We start from the raw sequence: 15,870 nt of genomic DNA on the forward strand, positions 1-15,870 counted from the left end.
TGAACAATTACACTGTATTCAATTAAAGCAATAAGCCCCAAGAAGCAGTGGTTTACAGTGAATTTATAACAGCTAAGGGGCATTGCTACAACCCCCTTAGCTGTTATAAATTCACTGTAAACCACGGCTTCACGGGGCTTATTGCTTTTATAAAATGGTTATTCCATATACGTAGTAAGGTTTCACAAAATAAAACAGAGCAAATAAAGTGTAACGATATTAATAAAAACATTATTCTTCCGCCAAACAATGTAGGTCCTCAGAAACGGTTGTGGTTCCAACAAAGTGATTGCCGAGCAACACACAAATGTAAACAAAGGTGTATGATTGTAGAGTAATTTACAACAGCTTCGAATTCGGCTCAACCAATCAGAATCAAGGACCGGAACTATCCGTTTTATAACACATTTTATTCGTAAGTCATGAAAATGCCTTTAAGTAACAAGACTTTAGCATGTTACTTACTGTATCATACAATAATAGTAATACTAAACATTCCTAGTCTAGCGAAACACATTGAGAAGATATGACGCAGTTAAACAAAAAACATTAAGAAACTGATGACAAGTATGTTGTCAAAAGCTTGTTTTATTGAAACTGCAGCTCTGTGATACATGGAAGCCACATTTGGAGTGTTTAAGATAACATAACACACAAAACAGCCATAACACTAAAGTGCCTTAAGATTGCTACAGTAGTAGGTGCTGAATTTTGGTATTGTGTATGAAATGGTTAAGAAATTAGTCTCAGTCAAGACAATGACATTTAGTGTAAATTTAAGCTTTGTAAGTGTCACTTATTCAAACACATATTTGGATATAGGTAAATTAATCTAAATTTAGTTAGAATCATTAAAAAAAGGTATAAAATGTTAATTTAAAAGTGACAAAGCAAACACAAAAATATATGTAGAGTTTAGAAAATAGGGAATATGCATGATAAATATTTCAACTCCGAATTATTGTGAAGTCATCTGGATCAAGCAAAGAAAAAAAAAACATGTCTTGGACCATTTTCCTTTTCAATAAAAAAGGGAAATTTCTATAGAAAATATCAATTACATTTGTATTCTTTTGAAGGCACATATACCTCATCAGTGTTATTGCAGAAACTGAGCTGAAAGAGCTTTGGTGACAGGGAAAGGTGTAATTGTTTTGAATTGTATGCGGTTTTTCAGCCACAGAAAGACCAACATTGGCCATAAAAGTCCAAAAAAGGAGAAAAAAAAAAGCCCATTCCTTTTCATTATCCAAGTGAGCTCCCCACTGTTTACTTAAAGAAAATGATATATAAATTTCATAACTAATCTAACCAAACCCCAAAAAAATCGTAAAATTGAAGTCATCCCTATAACAACAAATATACAGATATAAAAACAGATCATGGGTTTTGGCAATTCTTAATATGAAAATGAAATTTGTCACCACAAAGTACTGACATTAAATGTGTCGTTCATTTAAGGATTCGGGACATTGCCTCCTGTCTTGCTTGATGAATATTCTGAGGAATCTGACTACAGCAGGTATCTCAGCAGACAGCAGTCATGCAAAAGACATTTATACATATAAAAATTGACAGTCTAACCAAGCAAACACACTTTCATTAGTCTTCAAACAATCCTTGCTAAATTACAGACAAAAGTATCAAAAACATACCTGAAAACCCTTGTAAGGCAAAGCATTTTGTCCTTTAATTGAAATGTCTCTTAATTTATGGCTTTATTGATTTTTTTTTTTTTTTTACTTTCGTCAAATTTCTAACAACAAACTTGTAAAATGTATCTGTAAACACTGTGTAACTATGATGCCATATTGCACTTCCAAATCTGACATATACACAGTCAATGTGAACGTCAGACTAGGATACTTTTGGCCCTTGGTGCCCGATGAGAGCAGGCTTACATGGGTTTATAGCATGAATCTGGCTGCCACATGCGCAGGTCTACCAAGATCTGGTTCAGCTTCTGCATCCACAGATTCCTCTCATCCTTAGTGTCGGCACTCAGCCAGTTCCTGCACATTACAAAGGGAAGTTCTGATTAGGACTTGAACTTCTCCATCAAAGCACATGAATTGACATTGTTAATTGGGTCTTACTTTGTAACACACAGAGTGTCCTTGCACTGGCTGACCAGGGTCTCTCTGTCATCCTCCCTCTGTGGTCTCACAGTGATGAGCTCAAAGGTATTGGGCCGGGCACAGAACTCTCTGTTTGCCGGCTCCACTTTACGACTTGTACAGTTGGCAAGGTTAACGCGACCAATTGGATTCTGTGGGAAGAAGAATAACCTGTTAATTTTAATTAAGTGCATCTCAAAAATTAACAAAATTACAGTAGGCCTACCTTTCGTTTTTCATCATCAGGGTAGGTCCAAAAAGAGATGCAGTATCCTGAAAGGACACACCACCTCCTGTGCCAGGCTCCAAATCCACTGACATCCTCAAACATAGTCTGCGAATAAGAGACACCTTCACTAGCATCACACAAAACAGTCTTAATATAAAAAGAAAGTGTTTAACAATGACTTCATATTACTGATCTAGTTTTTCTAGCAATGCTTGGATATTTACTGGAAGGATAAGAAAAACTTCAGTATAAAGACTCACCAGGAAGCCTCGTTCCGCTATCCGTGATCCAACCTGGCACTGCATTTTCAGGTATATGTGCCCCTCCAAAGAACAAAGGAAAGGTACCTGTAGCAAAACAGGACACTAAGGGCTGGAAGACAGACATATCCAAGAGAAGTGTCGTTTACAGCAAGAGGGAGCCATAAATGCAGAAGCTACACATTTGCCTAAAGGAGTAACGAAAACAACTAGTATACAACCAAATACAAAGGCATTGATGTGCACACAAAAATCTAAATAAGCAGCTTAAAGTGACAGTTAGTATCACAGAAAAGACACCAAGCCTTGTTAGCCAAATACTCAGACACACAACAACCCGTGTTACTAAACACAGAGCAAATATAGCAACCTTTTTGTGAAACATATCACTGAGCAGCTCTCTTTCAACCCCTTCATATTTGATCTAAAAGAGAGAAATGACTGCATGTGAAAGAGTCTGGGATAAGCAAACGGCAGCACTGTGCAAGAAAAACAAGAATAGTGTTAAAACTGTATTAAGCTGGTGTGAACACTAGTGCTGTGGTTAAACCTCTCTCTCTCTCTCTGATGTTAGCAAGCAACAGAGGGTATGCATTGACGTCACTTTCATGACAGAACACGCCCACTCAGGGCAAAACACCCTGCAACTTGGCTGGACTCAGTGATCCACATCTTACAAAAAAACAAACAAAAACTGCACATTGGCATGTGGCCAAGAATAGGGTTTCCTGACATTTATATTTACCCAATTTGGATGCCAAAGAACTAAGCAAAGCTATACAAAAGCCTTCACACTTGATCTTCTAGACAACACTATAAATACAATACAGCTAGATCTAAATCTGGACGATCACTTACATGATTGTTATATATTGTCATTTCACCCAGCTATAAAACTTGTTAAAGGCATTACAGAAATAACATTATGACTTTCTGTAAAGCTGCTTTTTTGTATTAATTTGTGAAGCGCTGTATTGTGCAAAAATCAAAGTGATGAGAACACCAACAGATATTCTGGTTGTTTCAATATATTTAGTAAAAACTTTTATCTGCACAACTGTCAGTTGATACAGAGTTCAGCAATGTAAATCTATTTAAGAACTCCATTGATTGTATCAGTCGCATTCAAGTTGAACACCACGTTATGCTGCCACAGTCTTTCTGCCACTCACTGGGAGCAACCGCAGTGACTTACGCCTACTAGGACGTCATGTGCATACCCTCTATACATCCAGTGCATTTCGCCAGATGATGGTGTTAGTATCGTTTGATTTGTGGAACAGTTATGATGATATAGAGATAGACGCAAAGGCAGGAATGTACCTTCTCCAGCAGGAATTTGTTTTTCCCAATAGAGGCTAGAGTTAGCTTGTGTGATCCGACAAGTACAAAGCTACTGGTGCGCACTGCGTTTGGACCACCGGGGCTAGCCACAACTGAAAATGAAGAAACTAATTTAACAAACAAACAAATAGCAAATTGAAAATGTTAGTTGAACTGAAATGCTTTTAAAAGCTCATTAATACTCACCAGGTGTTTGGAGGTTGCTCTTCTATAACAGATAAATGGAGAGGACAAAAAAAAAAAGTACCAGAACTTTACGTTTATATTGTTTATAACGAATTAATGTTAAAGTACTGTATTACATGTACAATATTAAATTACAAATGAGAAATCATGCAAGAGGTTCTGCATAATAAAACCTCAAACCAAGATCAAAGTCAGGGTGTGGATTTTTTCCCAGAGGAAGAATTTGGCCTTAAAAACAGATTTTTGATCATTTTGCAGCAGTCTACAGGTTTCACTGATTATTGATAAATGTGTTTACAACATGAGTTAGTTTTTCCATTTTCTTTTGAGCATCATTTTCAGCTGGACATAAAGACAGAGTGTCTTTATATAATAACAGTGTAACTGTAGTGATATATGGAATAATGATTCTGAGACCTTCAGAAATCATTCTAATATGCTAATTTGGTACTCAAGAAACATTTCTTATTATCATCAGTGTTGAAAACAACTGTGCTTAATATTTTTGTGGAACCCCTAATACAGTTTTTTTATGATTCATTGATTAACAGAAAAAAAACGAACAGCTTTTTGTAACATTGTAAAATGTCACTTTTACAATGTTACAGATTCACCTTTGATCAATTTAGTGTATACTTGCTGAATAAAACTATAGAAAAAAAATTCACCCCTTTTGACCAGTAGTGTGTGTTGAAGTTTAAGTGAACAGACTACTTACAGAGATAGCAAGGAACCTTTTTGGTGTGATAGCCTGTAGAGATAAAATTTTATTTCAGAGTAAAATACAGTGAACATTGCTGAACAATACTTATAACAGCTTATTATACACAAACACAGCACTGCTGAGTACTACTGAGACAAAAGGTCTTTTTGGTTAAGGAATTAATAAAAAAATACCCTTCACCGTGCACTTTGTTCAGACTGACAATTCTACACATTAAAAACACTTGCTTAAAATCTAACCAACTGCTTGCACACCAGCAAGTGATATTTTGAAACAAAGCATACCAACAAGAATGCTTCCATGTCATGGAAATGCCTCAGGAGAATCTGGACACACTGATTGCTGCTCTTTAGATTAGCCATTCATTAAAACTTAGTAAGCTGTTAGGGTTACACACTACACTTCCTTGTATACGGAATCATTTTAATGTATTACGTCTAAGACTAAGAGTCTACCTTTGACTTGTTGGGCTTTTTCCTCTTGTCAGGGTTCAGCTCCCGTTTCTGAACCTAAGAGAAAAACAAACTTTTACTAAATCTCTTTGATAAAGGTTTAATTTGTATTCAAAAGGCATGCATTTCACTTGAAAGCAAATTAAAAAGCTGTACTTACAAAACAGTACACCTCAATATCAATCTCAAAGTCATTAGAGACATCAGACCTGCACATCAAGCAATATATTAATATGATAAACACTACACTGGGTGATAGGGATGTCAAGAGTGGCTTGATGGGAAATGACACTTACAAAGTGAATTTGGTGGAGAAGGTAAAAGCATCGCCACTTAGACCAGTGCGTGTGCTTGCAAGAGGAGTCGCCACTGTGTTCTCAGCTCCAGCACGGATCATCACAAAGAAGTAATGGTTTCCACATTCTTACGTGAAAATTACGACATGAGTGAGTGTCTGATTGGACATGAAGGTGCCAAACAAGAAGTATCTATATATAAATACACAAGCATTCTCACCAGGCTTGTTGGCAGAAGAACAGATAAAGTCAGCCTTCAGAGGGAGTCGCAGCTCCAGCAGTGAGATAGACCCTTTAGAAGCAGGTAAACCCATATCCACCTGGGCACTGCTTGTGCTTTTCTTCTGGGCTGTTGGACCTTCTGCCTTTAACTGGTCCAAATCAACCTTCAGGGCGGCCCTCCTTTCGGCTGAGGTCGAACAAAAGTAGTCATTACTCCAAGTTTAAAAAATAATTCTGATATTCACCCGTGTAGTGCAAAAAGGAAAGTTATCACTTACTGGCAATAAGCAGCAGTCTCTCAGCCTCAGCCTCCACTTGAGATCCTTTCCCATGTTCTTCATCTGTGCAGCAGTTGAGAGCCTGACTAGCCTGATGGATCACTGTCTGCTGCAGGTTCATCTCATTGGTCAACATCTGAGAGCACAACATGGCATCATAAACTCACTTCAGATCAAAGACAGTTCACTCATATTACTATGAATAGGAGAAACTGCAATGCGCAACAGGGCAAAATAAGTCCCGTCTTCTAATTAAAAGAGCCAGTTGCCAATTGTTAAAGTCACTGCAGCTGTTGTTAGAAGGTCTAGTTCCCATAGAGCCCTGTGACTCATGTTTGGGACTGCACATGCACACTGACAGGACCACCCTGAAATACACACTTTTGTGACGCCACTGGAGCATAAGAAACATTTATGGAACAGTTAAGGCTGATTTATACTTCTGCGTCGGACCTACGCCGTAGCCTTTACGCCATAGGCTATGCGTCAGTTTTCATTTATACTTCTGCGTCGTTGTCCGCGTCAACGTGCAGTACACATGCAAACCGCTAGTCAGCATGTATGGAGGGAGGGGTTCTTGCAGACCTATCACAGCGCTTGCGGTCTGCGTAGAATTGACGCGCTGTTAGATTTTTGGAGAGGTGCACATCAGGCTACGGCGTATGGGTGTGCGTCTATGCGTAAGCTACGGCGTAGGTTCGACGCAGAAGTATAAATTGGGCTTAAATGTCAGATTTTATTGCTAATTTACTGTTAGTGTTATTTCAAGTCCATTTGCATTTCTAAATGTGGCAAGTCACTAAGCTAACAGGTGCCAGCACATAAAATATATATACATTGCATACATTCTTCCATAAATAGAAAAATATATCTTAATTTAATTTATACATTTCTCCTTCTATAGCTTGTTTTCATAATCTAGCTTTCTAATAAATCTGGCATTGTATACTACAAATATTGTTTGGCTCTGTGACGAATTGCTTATGTTCCACTATTTTAAATTGACTTCAGATAAAAGTGTCTGCTATACCCATAAATGTAAATGTAAATATAAGGCATACCATTACTCATTGCTATAAAGTAAATGCATGATTTTTAATTGACAGGGCCCAAAATAATAATAATAAATAAGAATTGAACATTTTTGAACAGACCTTCATTTTCTGCTTGATGTTGATGTGACTGGGGCTCCCATTGGTTTCCATTCTCTGAGACACATCCTCTTTCCTCACGATCACCTGTTTAACATGAGGTCTCTCTGACTCTGTCTTAACCCTTGTGGATCTGTAGGCATCAATGCTGAAATCAAACACAACCATGCATTAAATGCAAATCATACTCAACAAATCAGTTTGAATGTTGCTTGAAAAGAGTCAATGATCAGATGCGCACCTGTAGAGAAGATTCTGGTTTTGCTGCTCATCTATGACACTGATGCTGTCAGATGATCCAGCTCGTAACATGCGTGTCCTTTGGAACTTACTGGGCCTGGATACACTCTCAGGGGTGGAACTCTTCTCAATAAATGAGCTGGCAGGAGTCGATGTCTGGACCAAAATAAAAAAAAGTGAAATTGAGATGTACCATCAGTTTTCAGATTATTCGGCATCATCACTGTTTAGCTAATGACTTACATTCTCAGGGCTCACCATAGGCTTTCTTTCTGGGCTCTTGACCACAGCTGCTACCGTCTCTGCAAGTGGAGCAAGGAGAGACATGGAGGAGATATTCAGAGCATCTTCTTCTGCATCCTCATCACTTTTCTCCTCGCTCTCCTCCAGGACTCCATCAAACAGCTCATTTATCACCTCATAGTTAACGGAACCATCCACGTTCATCTCAATCTCATGCACTTCATCTACTTCTACAATGTCAACAAGAACGTTCATTATCAAAAACATGTAATGGGAATTAGTGATATACGGTTTCAAAATATATTCATCATAAATGATACTCAACAAATCAGTTTGAATGTTGCTTGAAAAGAGTCAATGATCAGATGCGCACCTGTAGAGAAGGTTCTGGTTTTGCTGCTCATCTATGACACTGATGCTGTCAGATGATCCAGCTCGTAACATGCGTGTCCTTTGGAACTTACTGGGCCTGGATACACTCTCAGGGGTGGAACTCTTCTCAATAAATGAGCTGGCAGGAGTCGATGTCTGGACCAAAATAAAAAAAAGTGAAATTGAGATGTACCATCAGTTTTCAGATTATTCGGCATCATCACTGTTTAGCTAATGACTTACATTCTCAGGGCTCACCATAGGCTTTCTTTCTGGGCTCTTGACCACAGCTGCTACCGTCTCTGCAAGTGGAGCAAGGAGAGACATGGAGGAGATATTCAGAGCATCTTCTTCTGCATCCTCATCACTTTTCTCCTCGCTCTCCTCCAGGACTCCATCAAACAGCTCATTTATCACCTCATAGTTAACGGAACCATCCACGTTCATCTCAATCTCATGCACTTCATCTACTTCTACAATGTCAACAAGAACGTTCATTATCAAAAACATGTAATGGGAATTAGTGATATACGGTTTCAAAATATATTCATCATGATTTTGGTGGTAATAAAATTCAGAACAATTGTGAATATCATAATGAAAGTTCAAGAGATAATACAAAATATAATTAATTGATACACAATAGATATTCAATATACAAGATGCATGATGATTATTTTAAAAAGGCTAAATAACATCTAGATATGATCACCCAGCCCTACATATACAACAAAGAAGCAAAAAATATTTTATTAGTCTGGTCTTTTGTCACTAAAGAGTGCTAAACAAAACATTTTAAACTGTTAAAGCAAATAACACCTCAATATGAAGAAAACAAACAAGTCTATAGTACAACTGATTTTTTCCCCCATACCTTTTACTTCCTCTTGCTCTTTCACTATAGGGATCTCTTCTTTAAATTCAACTTCCTTTGCAGGGCTTGGAAGAGCACACTCCTTCTCTAAAAGATGAAAATCTGTTTAACTACTCATATTCCAATAAACGTAAGGACCACTATAATGTTACTGTGAATAAAACTACATGAAAATGCAGCATATGGCAGATATGGCTAATTAACATAACTGAACAGAACAAAGAAAAATAACAGTGGAATGATGCTTTAGATTAGAAGAACACATTTAACTATATTATATGGTTTTTATAATAAAATACCTTTTTCACTATATTTAGAAGGGCTGTCGAGTACTTCAGGCACTGGCGTAGAAGGCTCGTTATCATGCACTGGCACAGACGTCTGACTCTGTACAGGCACTTCAATTTCCTGAGGATAAAAAACGGTTACATTAAGTAACATTCTTAATGTTCAATGTTTCAAGTTCTTTGGCTTCCCATTCCTTTCATAAAATTAAGTACTGGGTTTATAAAAGAGACACAACAGACTTTAGAAAAATGAATAGTTCAAATCAAAGTCATCATTTATATTGGTATATTTCACTTCAGTATCAGTGTGATTAGTATTAGTAGCTTATTTTATTTGGGTTTGTCATGTCAGATAAATGCAAAAATAAATAAATAAATTTAAAATACAAAGAAAAGACAAATAAACTAAAATATAATTAAAAAGAAATAAGACAAAAAGATATATATATATATATATATATATATAAAAAGGAAAATGCTGCTTTCCTTCCTCTGTGGATTTCATATTGCTAAAACTGATTTTTCACACTATATATTATAGAAAAATATGGACTATCAATCAGATTGTGCACTGTCCTATCTACACGCAGCAGCAGAAAACACGATAGCAAACCTTGTTTTCAGGGTCATTCTTGACCTTACTAAGATCCTCTTTGCTCCTCAACATGTTGCCTTTTTGAAATCGATTACGAATTTGTGCCAGTTCTGCCTCTCGCTCCTATTGATAAATAAATAAATAAAAGATTAGTGCTGATGTTTCATATGCAATTCAACAAATATACCCTTTAATTAGTTAAGAATACATGCCATTTTCTGCTTCTGAGTAAGGACAGCTGTGGTAGAGGTGGCCTGGGCGCACCCCAGCCTCTCCTGGAGTAGCCTGGACTTGGGGGTGGCAGAGGGAGTAGCCACAGGTGTGTGGCCTTGACCTCCTAATGCGGAGGGAGAATTCTGGTTGCGCTCCTGGCACCTTTCTCCAAAACGCTCCAAAAATGACTTGACCCCTACTAAAAGGTCAACATAAGCAAACATAAGTTCACAGATGTTCACTTCAATGTAGAAAAAAAAATGAGCTGAAGAACTCCACTGACCAGTAGTTCCAGCTAGGTCTCTGTGCTGTATGAGTGTCGTGTGACTCGTACCCTTGGTAACATCAGCAGTAGAAGAGGGTTTAGGTGTCAAAATTGGTTTTGCAGGGCTTGAATTAAGTGCTGCTCCAGAATTCAACTTAGATGGGCCCTGGTTCTTCAGGGGGCTCTGAGAGACATAACCTCTGTGGGGACTGGAGGGAGATGCTTTCAAAGATTTAAGTGGACTGGAGGGCTGAGTGGAGGAGTAAATCTTCAGTGGGCTGGAAACAGGAGAGGGATCTGCTTGAGCCAGTCTGGACTGAGGAAACTCGGTCTTCTGAGGACTAGGTGGAACCACTCTGGTTGACTTGACTGGAGAATAAACTGTTGGCTAGAAGAACAAACATTTTTATCTCTTTTTTTTTTTTACACGTAAAAAAAAAAAAAAAAAAAATCTAAGACCCCCCCCCACCACTAAAGACATTCAGACTACTGTAAACCCACAATACTACCTTACATAATAAAAAGGATAGAACAGAATCGGTTTTTGGCTTGACCCACCTGCTGACCGCTGTCAACAGACTTGTGTTGAGCTGGTTGGGCAGTCTGAGGTCGTTCCACAGCAGGACTTGGCTTGGAACTGTTGCTCGTCACTGTACTTACTGGTGGGCACACACAGGCCGTGCCAGGCTGTGGTTGTGCATTGTCCCGGGGAGGCGGCGGGTGTCCAAGGGCATCTTCCCAGGAACCAATTGTGGCAGCAAGGTTTGCCAGTCTACCCTTTCTTCCAACGGGGAGCTCAGAGTTTGTTGGAGTAGCAGGAGGGAGATCCACTTTGTGAGACTTCAGAGGAGATAAAACTACACTCTCTGGGATTGTTTCTGAGGTCCCTGAAAGCACAATTTTATGTTTAATACATAGTTAGATGCTTATTCATCACCCCAAGAGTCATATTATTAACTCCGATCACATATTGTCTATATTTTTGTCTTCTGGAGGACCTTAAATGTGTACTTGCACTTGATGTTAAAAACTAAAAACAGTACAATTTCAATCATTTGAAAGAGGGGTCAACAGGTTTTACAGTACTAGTCTATTTTAGTTAAATTATACTCTTTTGTTTTATTAAATGATGATCTTATTTATAAGATTTTATTTCTTCAGAATATATAAAAACAGGAAATGTGGATTTTGAAATTCTGACTTCCATTAAAGGCTAGTGGTCAACTTATACAGCTTTTTTTAATGGTTGATGGTGATATCTTATCGAGTACGGTAGCCAATGGCCGATATAGAGCTGATGCATTTGATATCACACAATTCAATATTCAATAATACATTCATAACAATTACTGTAATTTGGAGAAGTTTGCTTATTTTCTGCCATGTTATATTAAAAAAACTATAGTGTTTGCCTTTCTATTATTCTATTTCAGAACAGAAAAGCCAGATATCAGCCCTGGTGATATATCAGTCAACCTCTATTAATGGCACAAATGGCTGATGCAGTCGCTTCAAATACAGACCATTTAATCATCCTGAACCAATATATTGGGCTTATCGCTTTTAACTCAATATAATGAATGTAACCAAGTTATGTGCATTCAGGATGTGAGAGGGAGCTGCCTACCCTCAGAGTCCCAGTACTGCCTTTGCTCAGCCAGTCTCTGTAGTCGAGATCTCATGCTGGAGATGCCTGGGGTTGGTGCATCTTTCTGTGCCTCTTTGGCTCCATCTAGAGCGGCATGCTTATCTGTGCTTTTTGCTGGAGACTGAGGAGGGTGCATTAACTTTTCAGTGTCTGAAGGAGGTCGAGTGGGCAGCACCTCTGGTTCTGGTGTACAATGAGCAGACCTTTGCTCCAGGGGCATGGGGCGAGCACTGCTTGGCACCAGGGGTGGCTTCTTGTCCGTCATGTGCTCAGAGGCGGTCACATGCGGGGCCGCTGGTTGTTTGTTTTCTTCTTCAGAAAGGAGAGCATTTTCATCTGAACAGCGACGCTTTGAGGGGGATGGCTTGGAAGAGGGAAGTGCTGTCCAAAAAGAAGGAAAACTTACTTTTAGGCTATAGAAGGAAAGTAATGAAACATCTAATGTTCATATGTCAATACAGGCATGCAACAAATAACATTTCAACAAAACCGAACCTTTTTCAATGGTCGGCTCACTTATGACACTGTTTGTGTCTGTAAGCGGCTCTCTTGTCCTTTTAGCCATTGGACGGTTGGCCGCCGTTGGTCTCTCCGCCATCTTCCTCTGCAGATTTTCTCTACGAGCACGTGTGCGTTCTAACAGTTTCTGAGTGAGCAAAATGACAAATTAGCATTGCAAAGTGCAATTACATTACTAAGGCCTAAAGAGAAACAGATCTCTTAAAACACAATGTTTCAGTTCCTTTTTGCATGCATGGGCCCCATTTATCAGCACGGCTCATCTTCTGAGTGTGAACAAACCAGTGGCTCATTCTAGCAGAACATCTCACTCACACTCATGATTAACAGCCTTGTTACTGAGCAAGACCAAACACATTCCTGCAGTGTGGCTGTTGGTTGGCCACCTCCCAGGGAATGAGTGGAAATTTCAGTTAGTGAGGATTTCATGTCCATGGAATTTTGTCATGTGACCCAGCAGATGAATCCTATTGGCTACAGTCAAACCAGGCTTCCTGACCAGCCACAAGTTATGGGAACAGCCCTGACAGCTTACTGAAAGTACACTCCTTATTCAGAGCCTACTTTGCATTTTGACACAAAAACGTTTAAAAAAAACAATGGGCACCACTGATATTTACAGTCAGTTAAGCGCTGTAGATATAGAAATACAAAACAATAAGATGTATTGTATGTTAAGAGATTTTAAATCACACACACATAACAGAACACATTTTTAAAAGGCAAGTATGACTGGCCCCAAAAACAATAAAAAAAAAGAATAACAAATACATATCATATAATACATATTCAGCAACAGTTTGTTTAAATTCTGCTGAAATCTAGTAAAGATTTTAAATCACACACACATAACAGAATACATTTTTAAAAGGCAAGTATGACTGGCCCCAAAAACAAAACAAAAAAAGAAGAAGAACAAATACATATCATATAATACATATTCAGCAACAGTTTGTTTAAATTCTGCTGAAATCTAGTAAAAGTAATGCTGGCTTTGCAAACGTTATATGCTAGATTAAGATCAAGTAGAGAAAAATTAGCTTTACACAAACGTTAAAATGTACATAAAAACTGCAAATCGAGATTTTATAAGCTAATATAAAACAATAAGTTATAGTAAAACAATAAGTTAATTAGTAACGACAGAAGGCAGAACTTTAATGCTATCTAAAGGTAAAGTAATAGCAGTTGGTGCACAGTGGACCAGCGCTAGTTTATTTCAACACCTCCCTAATTAACTAACGACTAAATAAGCTGTCATAAAGGGCACTCACCTCCGTGAATGGGTCCATCCTGATATAGACTTAAATCAAAGCACAATCCTCTTTGTTTTTCTTCTTTATTTGTCTGATGAGGGAGTAAAAGTCTCTCCGCTCTCTCTCTGGCCACACGCTCCTCAGCTGTTTTGAGTTTTGAATTTTGAATTTTGAATTTAGCGCTTGCTCACTTCTCGCTGTAGCCAACGGTCGCGGACACGTCACCGCACACGAGCTACTCAGCCACGCCCACGCACGCACTTACAGCATACAGTCTATGGTCGAGACTCGACAAAGCGCTCCCATTTAAAACCAGCGAAGGTGCACTATAGTTCAGTGAGTTTACTGATTTTTCATTATCTGCGTGTTCACTAAATCTAACAGCTCTTAGTGTTTACATTTCTAATCTTTTTTGTATTCGTTTTTGGTACTTTCTTTTGTGATACTGTTTGATGACATTTAGGGCTATTATGTAACGTTTACGTTATAAGCATAGACTGTAAAAAAACATAAACTGCATGCAGTTTGTTTAGGCCACCAGACAGTTAACATTTCATGCTCCTAACAATGTAAATCAGTTGAATAACTGTATTTTACATATGGATAAATGAAGACATCTACAAAGTGATGATTTTTTATTAATTAATTTATTTTTTATTAAATTGCTGCTGTTCAAAAGTTTGGGATCAGTAAGATTTGTGTTTTAACGACGTCTCTTCTGTTCATATAGCTGCATTTATTTGACCAAAAATACAGAAAAAACAGTAATATTGTAAAACATTATTACCATTTAAAATAATGGTTTTCTATTTTAATATTCTTTCAAATATAATTTATTCCTGTGATGCAAAGCTGATTTTTACTCCTTGAGTCTGTTTAAAATAGTCTTCAGTAACAATTTATAAATCAATTTATTTCAAGATCAAGAACATTATCTACCTTACAACATAATATAATAAAACAAAACATTAGTTTGAATATACTTCGAAATGTCATTTTAAATATTCATTCTAATATGCTGATTTATTATCAATATTGAAACAGTTTTGCTGCTTAATATTTGTTTGGAACCTGTGATACTTTTTTCGAGATTATTTGATGAATTAAATTAAACAGAACAGCATTTATTTAAAATAGAAATCTTTTCAAACAATATAAGTCTTTATTATCAATTTTTATCAATTTCACACACCTTGCTGAATAAAAGCATTAATTTCTTAAAAAAATAAAAATAAAAATTACTGACCCCCAAACCTTTGAAAGGTAGTGCATATTGTTACTAAAGATTTCTATTTTGAATAAATGCTGTTCTTTTTAACTTTTTATTCATCAAAGAATCCTGAAAAAAGCAGTTTCCAAAAAAAATATAAAGCAGCAAAACTGTTTCAATATGATAATAAATCAGCATATTAGAATGATTTCTGAAGGATCATGTGACACTGAAGACTGGAGTAATGATGCTGAAAATTCAGCTTTGCATCACAGGAATAATTTATATTTTAAAGTATATTAAAATAGAAAACAATTATTTTTAATTTGCAATAATATTTCACAATATTACTGTTTTTTTTCCTGTATTTCGGATAAAATAAATGCAGATGAGCAGAAGAGACTTCTTAAACATTACAAATCTTACTGATCCCAAGTTTTGAACAGCAGTGTGTGTGTATGTGTGTGTGTATATATATATATATATATATATTCGTACATTTCTTTTTCATACAATTTAACAACATAAATTGGGTCTATTGAAATAAAATGGGTCTATTGAAGATTGACAGCTGATGTTACTCTCTGAAGAACATTAAAATGTAACAATACAAAATCAGTTGGCAGACGACTGCAGTTAAATGCTATTCTAACTTGTCATTATTCTCTAACCTCAACTACAACTGACACCTCACCAGCATGATCCAGCAGATGGCACTGCAGATAAAGACAGACCAGCCCAGACTTGTGCAATCTGGATAATCTTTGTACTACAATCACTTAAAGGGGTCATATGATGCTGCTAAAAAGAACATTGTTTTGTGTATTTGGTGTAATTAAATGTGTTTATGCGGTTTAAAGTTAAAAAAACACATTATTTTCCACATACT

The 15,870-nt window shown here is 37.2% G+C and overlaps 1 protein-coding gene across 10 annotated transcripts; it reads right to left on the reverse strand.

The window, feature by feature from the left end:
* Positions 1-577: 577 nt before the first annotated feature.
* LOC107653867 (actin-binding protein anillin-like) lies at positions 578-13,951 on the reverse strand. 10 transcript variants are annotated; one of them, XM_016440729.1, is made up of 26 exons: positions 13,790-13,950; positions 12,492-12,642; positions 11,976-12,377; positions 10,907-11,235; positions 10,367-10,736; positions 10,083-10,282; positions 9,889-9,993; positions 9,288-9,396; positions 8,989-9,075; positions 8,358-8,581; positions 8,116-8,270; positions 7,263-7,407; positions 6,109-6,244; positions 5,829-6,017; positions 5,609-5,735; positions 5,473-5,521; positions 5,316-5,369; positions 5,145-5,207; positions 4,855-4,887; positions 4,137-4,158; positions 3,930-4,042; positions 2,977-3,030; positions 2,607-2,693; positions 2,344-2,451; positions 2,097-2,269; positions 578-2,012 (listed from the first exon to the last, which is right to left on the reverse strand). In XM_016440729.1, exons 1-26 carry the CDS (start codon positions 13,805-13,807, stop codon positions 1,898-1,900), a joined length of 3,618 nt encoding a protein of 1,205 aa, XP_016296215.1. In that variant the 5' UTR covers positions 13,808-13,950; the 3' UTR covers positions 578-1,897. The 10 variants fall into 10 exon arrangements, 9 of the variants coding, with proteins under 9 accessions (XP_016296215.1, XP_016296218.1, XP_016296216.1 ...); XM_016440732.1 differs by having other exon boundaries at positions 8,373-8,587; XM_016440730.1 differs by having other exon boundaries at positions 5,145-5,195; positions 8,358-8,587.
* Between the last annotated feature and the right edge of the window lie 1,919 nt (positions 13,952-15,870).

Source organism: Sinocyclocheilus anshuiensis, unplaced genomic scaffold (assembly GCF_001515605.1).
Source record: "Sinocyclocheilus anshuiensis isolate Anshui unplaced genomic scaffold, SAMN03320099.WGS_v1.1 scaffold223, whole genome shotgun sequence".
Lineage (NCBI taxonomy): Eukaryota > Metazoa > Chordata > Actinopteri > Cypriniformes > Cyprinidae > Sinocyclocheilus > Sinocyclocheilus anshuiensis.

Excerpts from the sequence above, each read along its gene's own strand:
- LOC107653867 (XM_016440728.1), bottom strand. Across the intron at positions 8,588-8,988 it reads AGAGCAAGAGGAAGTAAAAG|AAGTAGATGAAGTGCATGAG; the intron begins GTATGGGGGAAA and ends TTGACATTGTAG. Across the intron at positions 4,043-4,136 it reads GAGCAACCTCCAAACACCTG|TTGTGGCTAGCCCCGGTGGT; the intron begins GTGAGTATTAAT and ends CTTCATTTTCAG.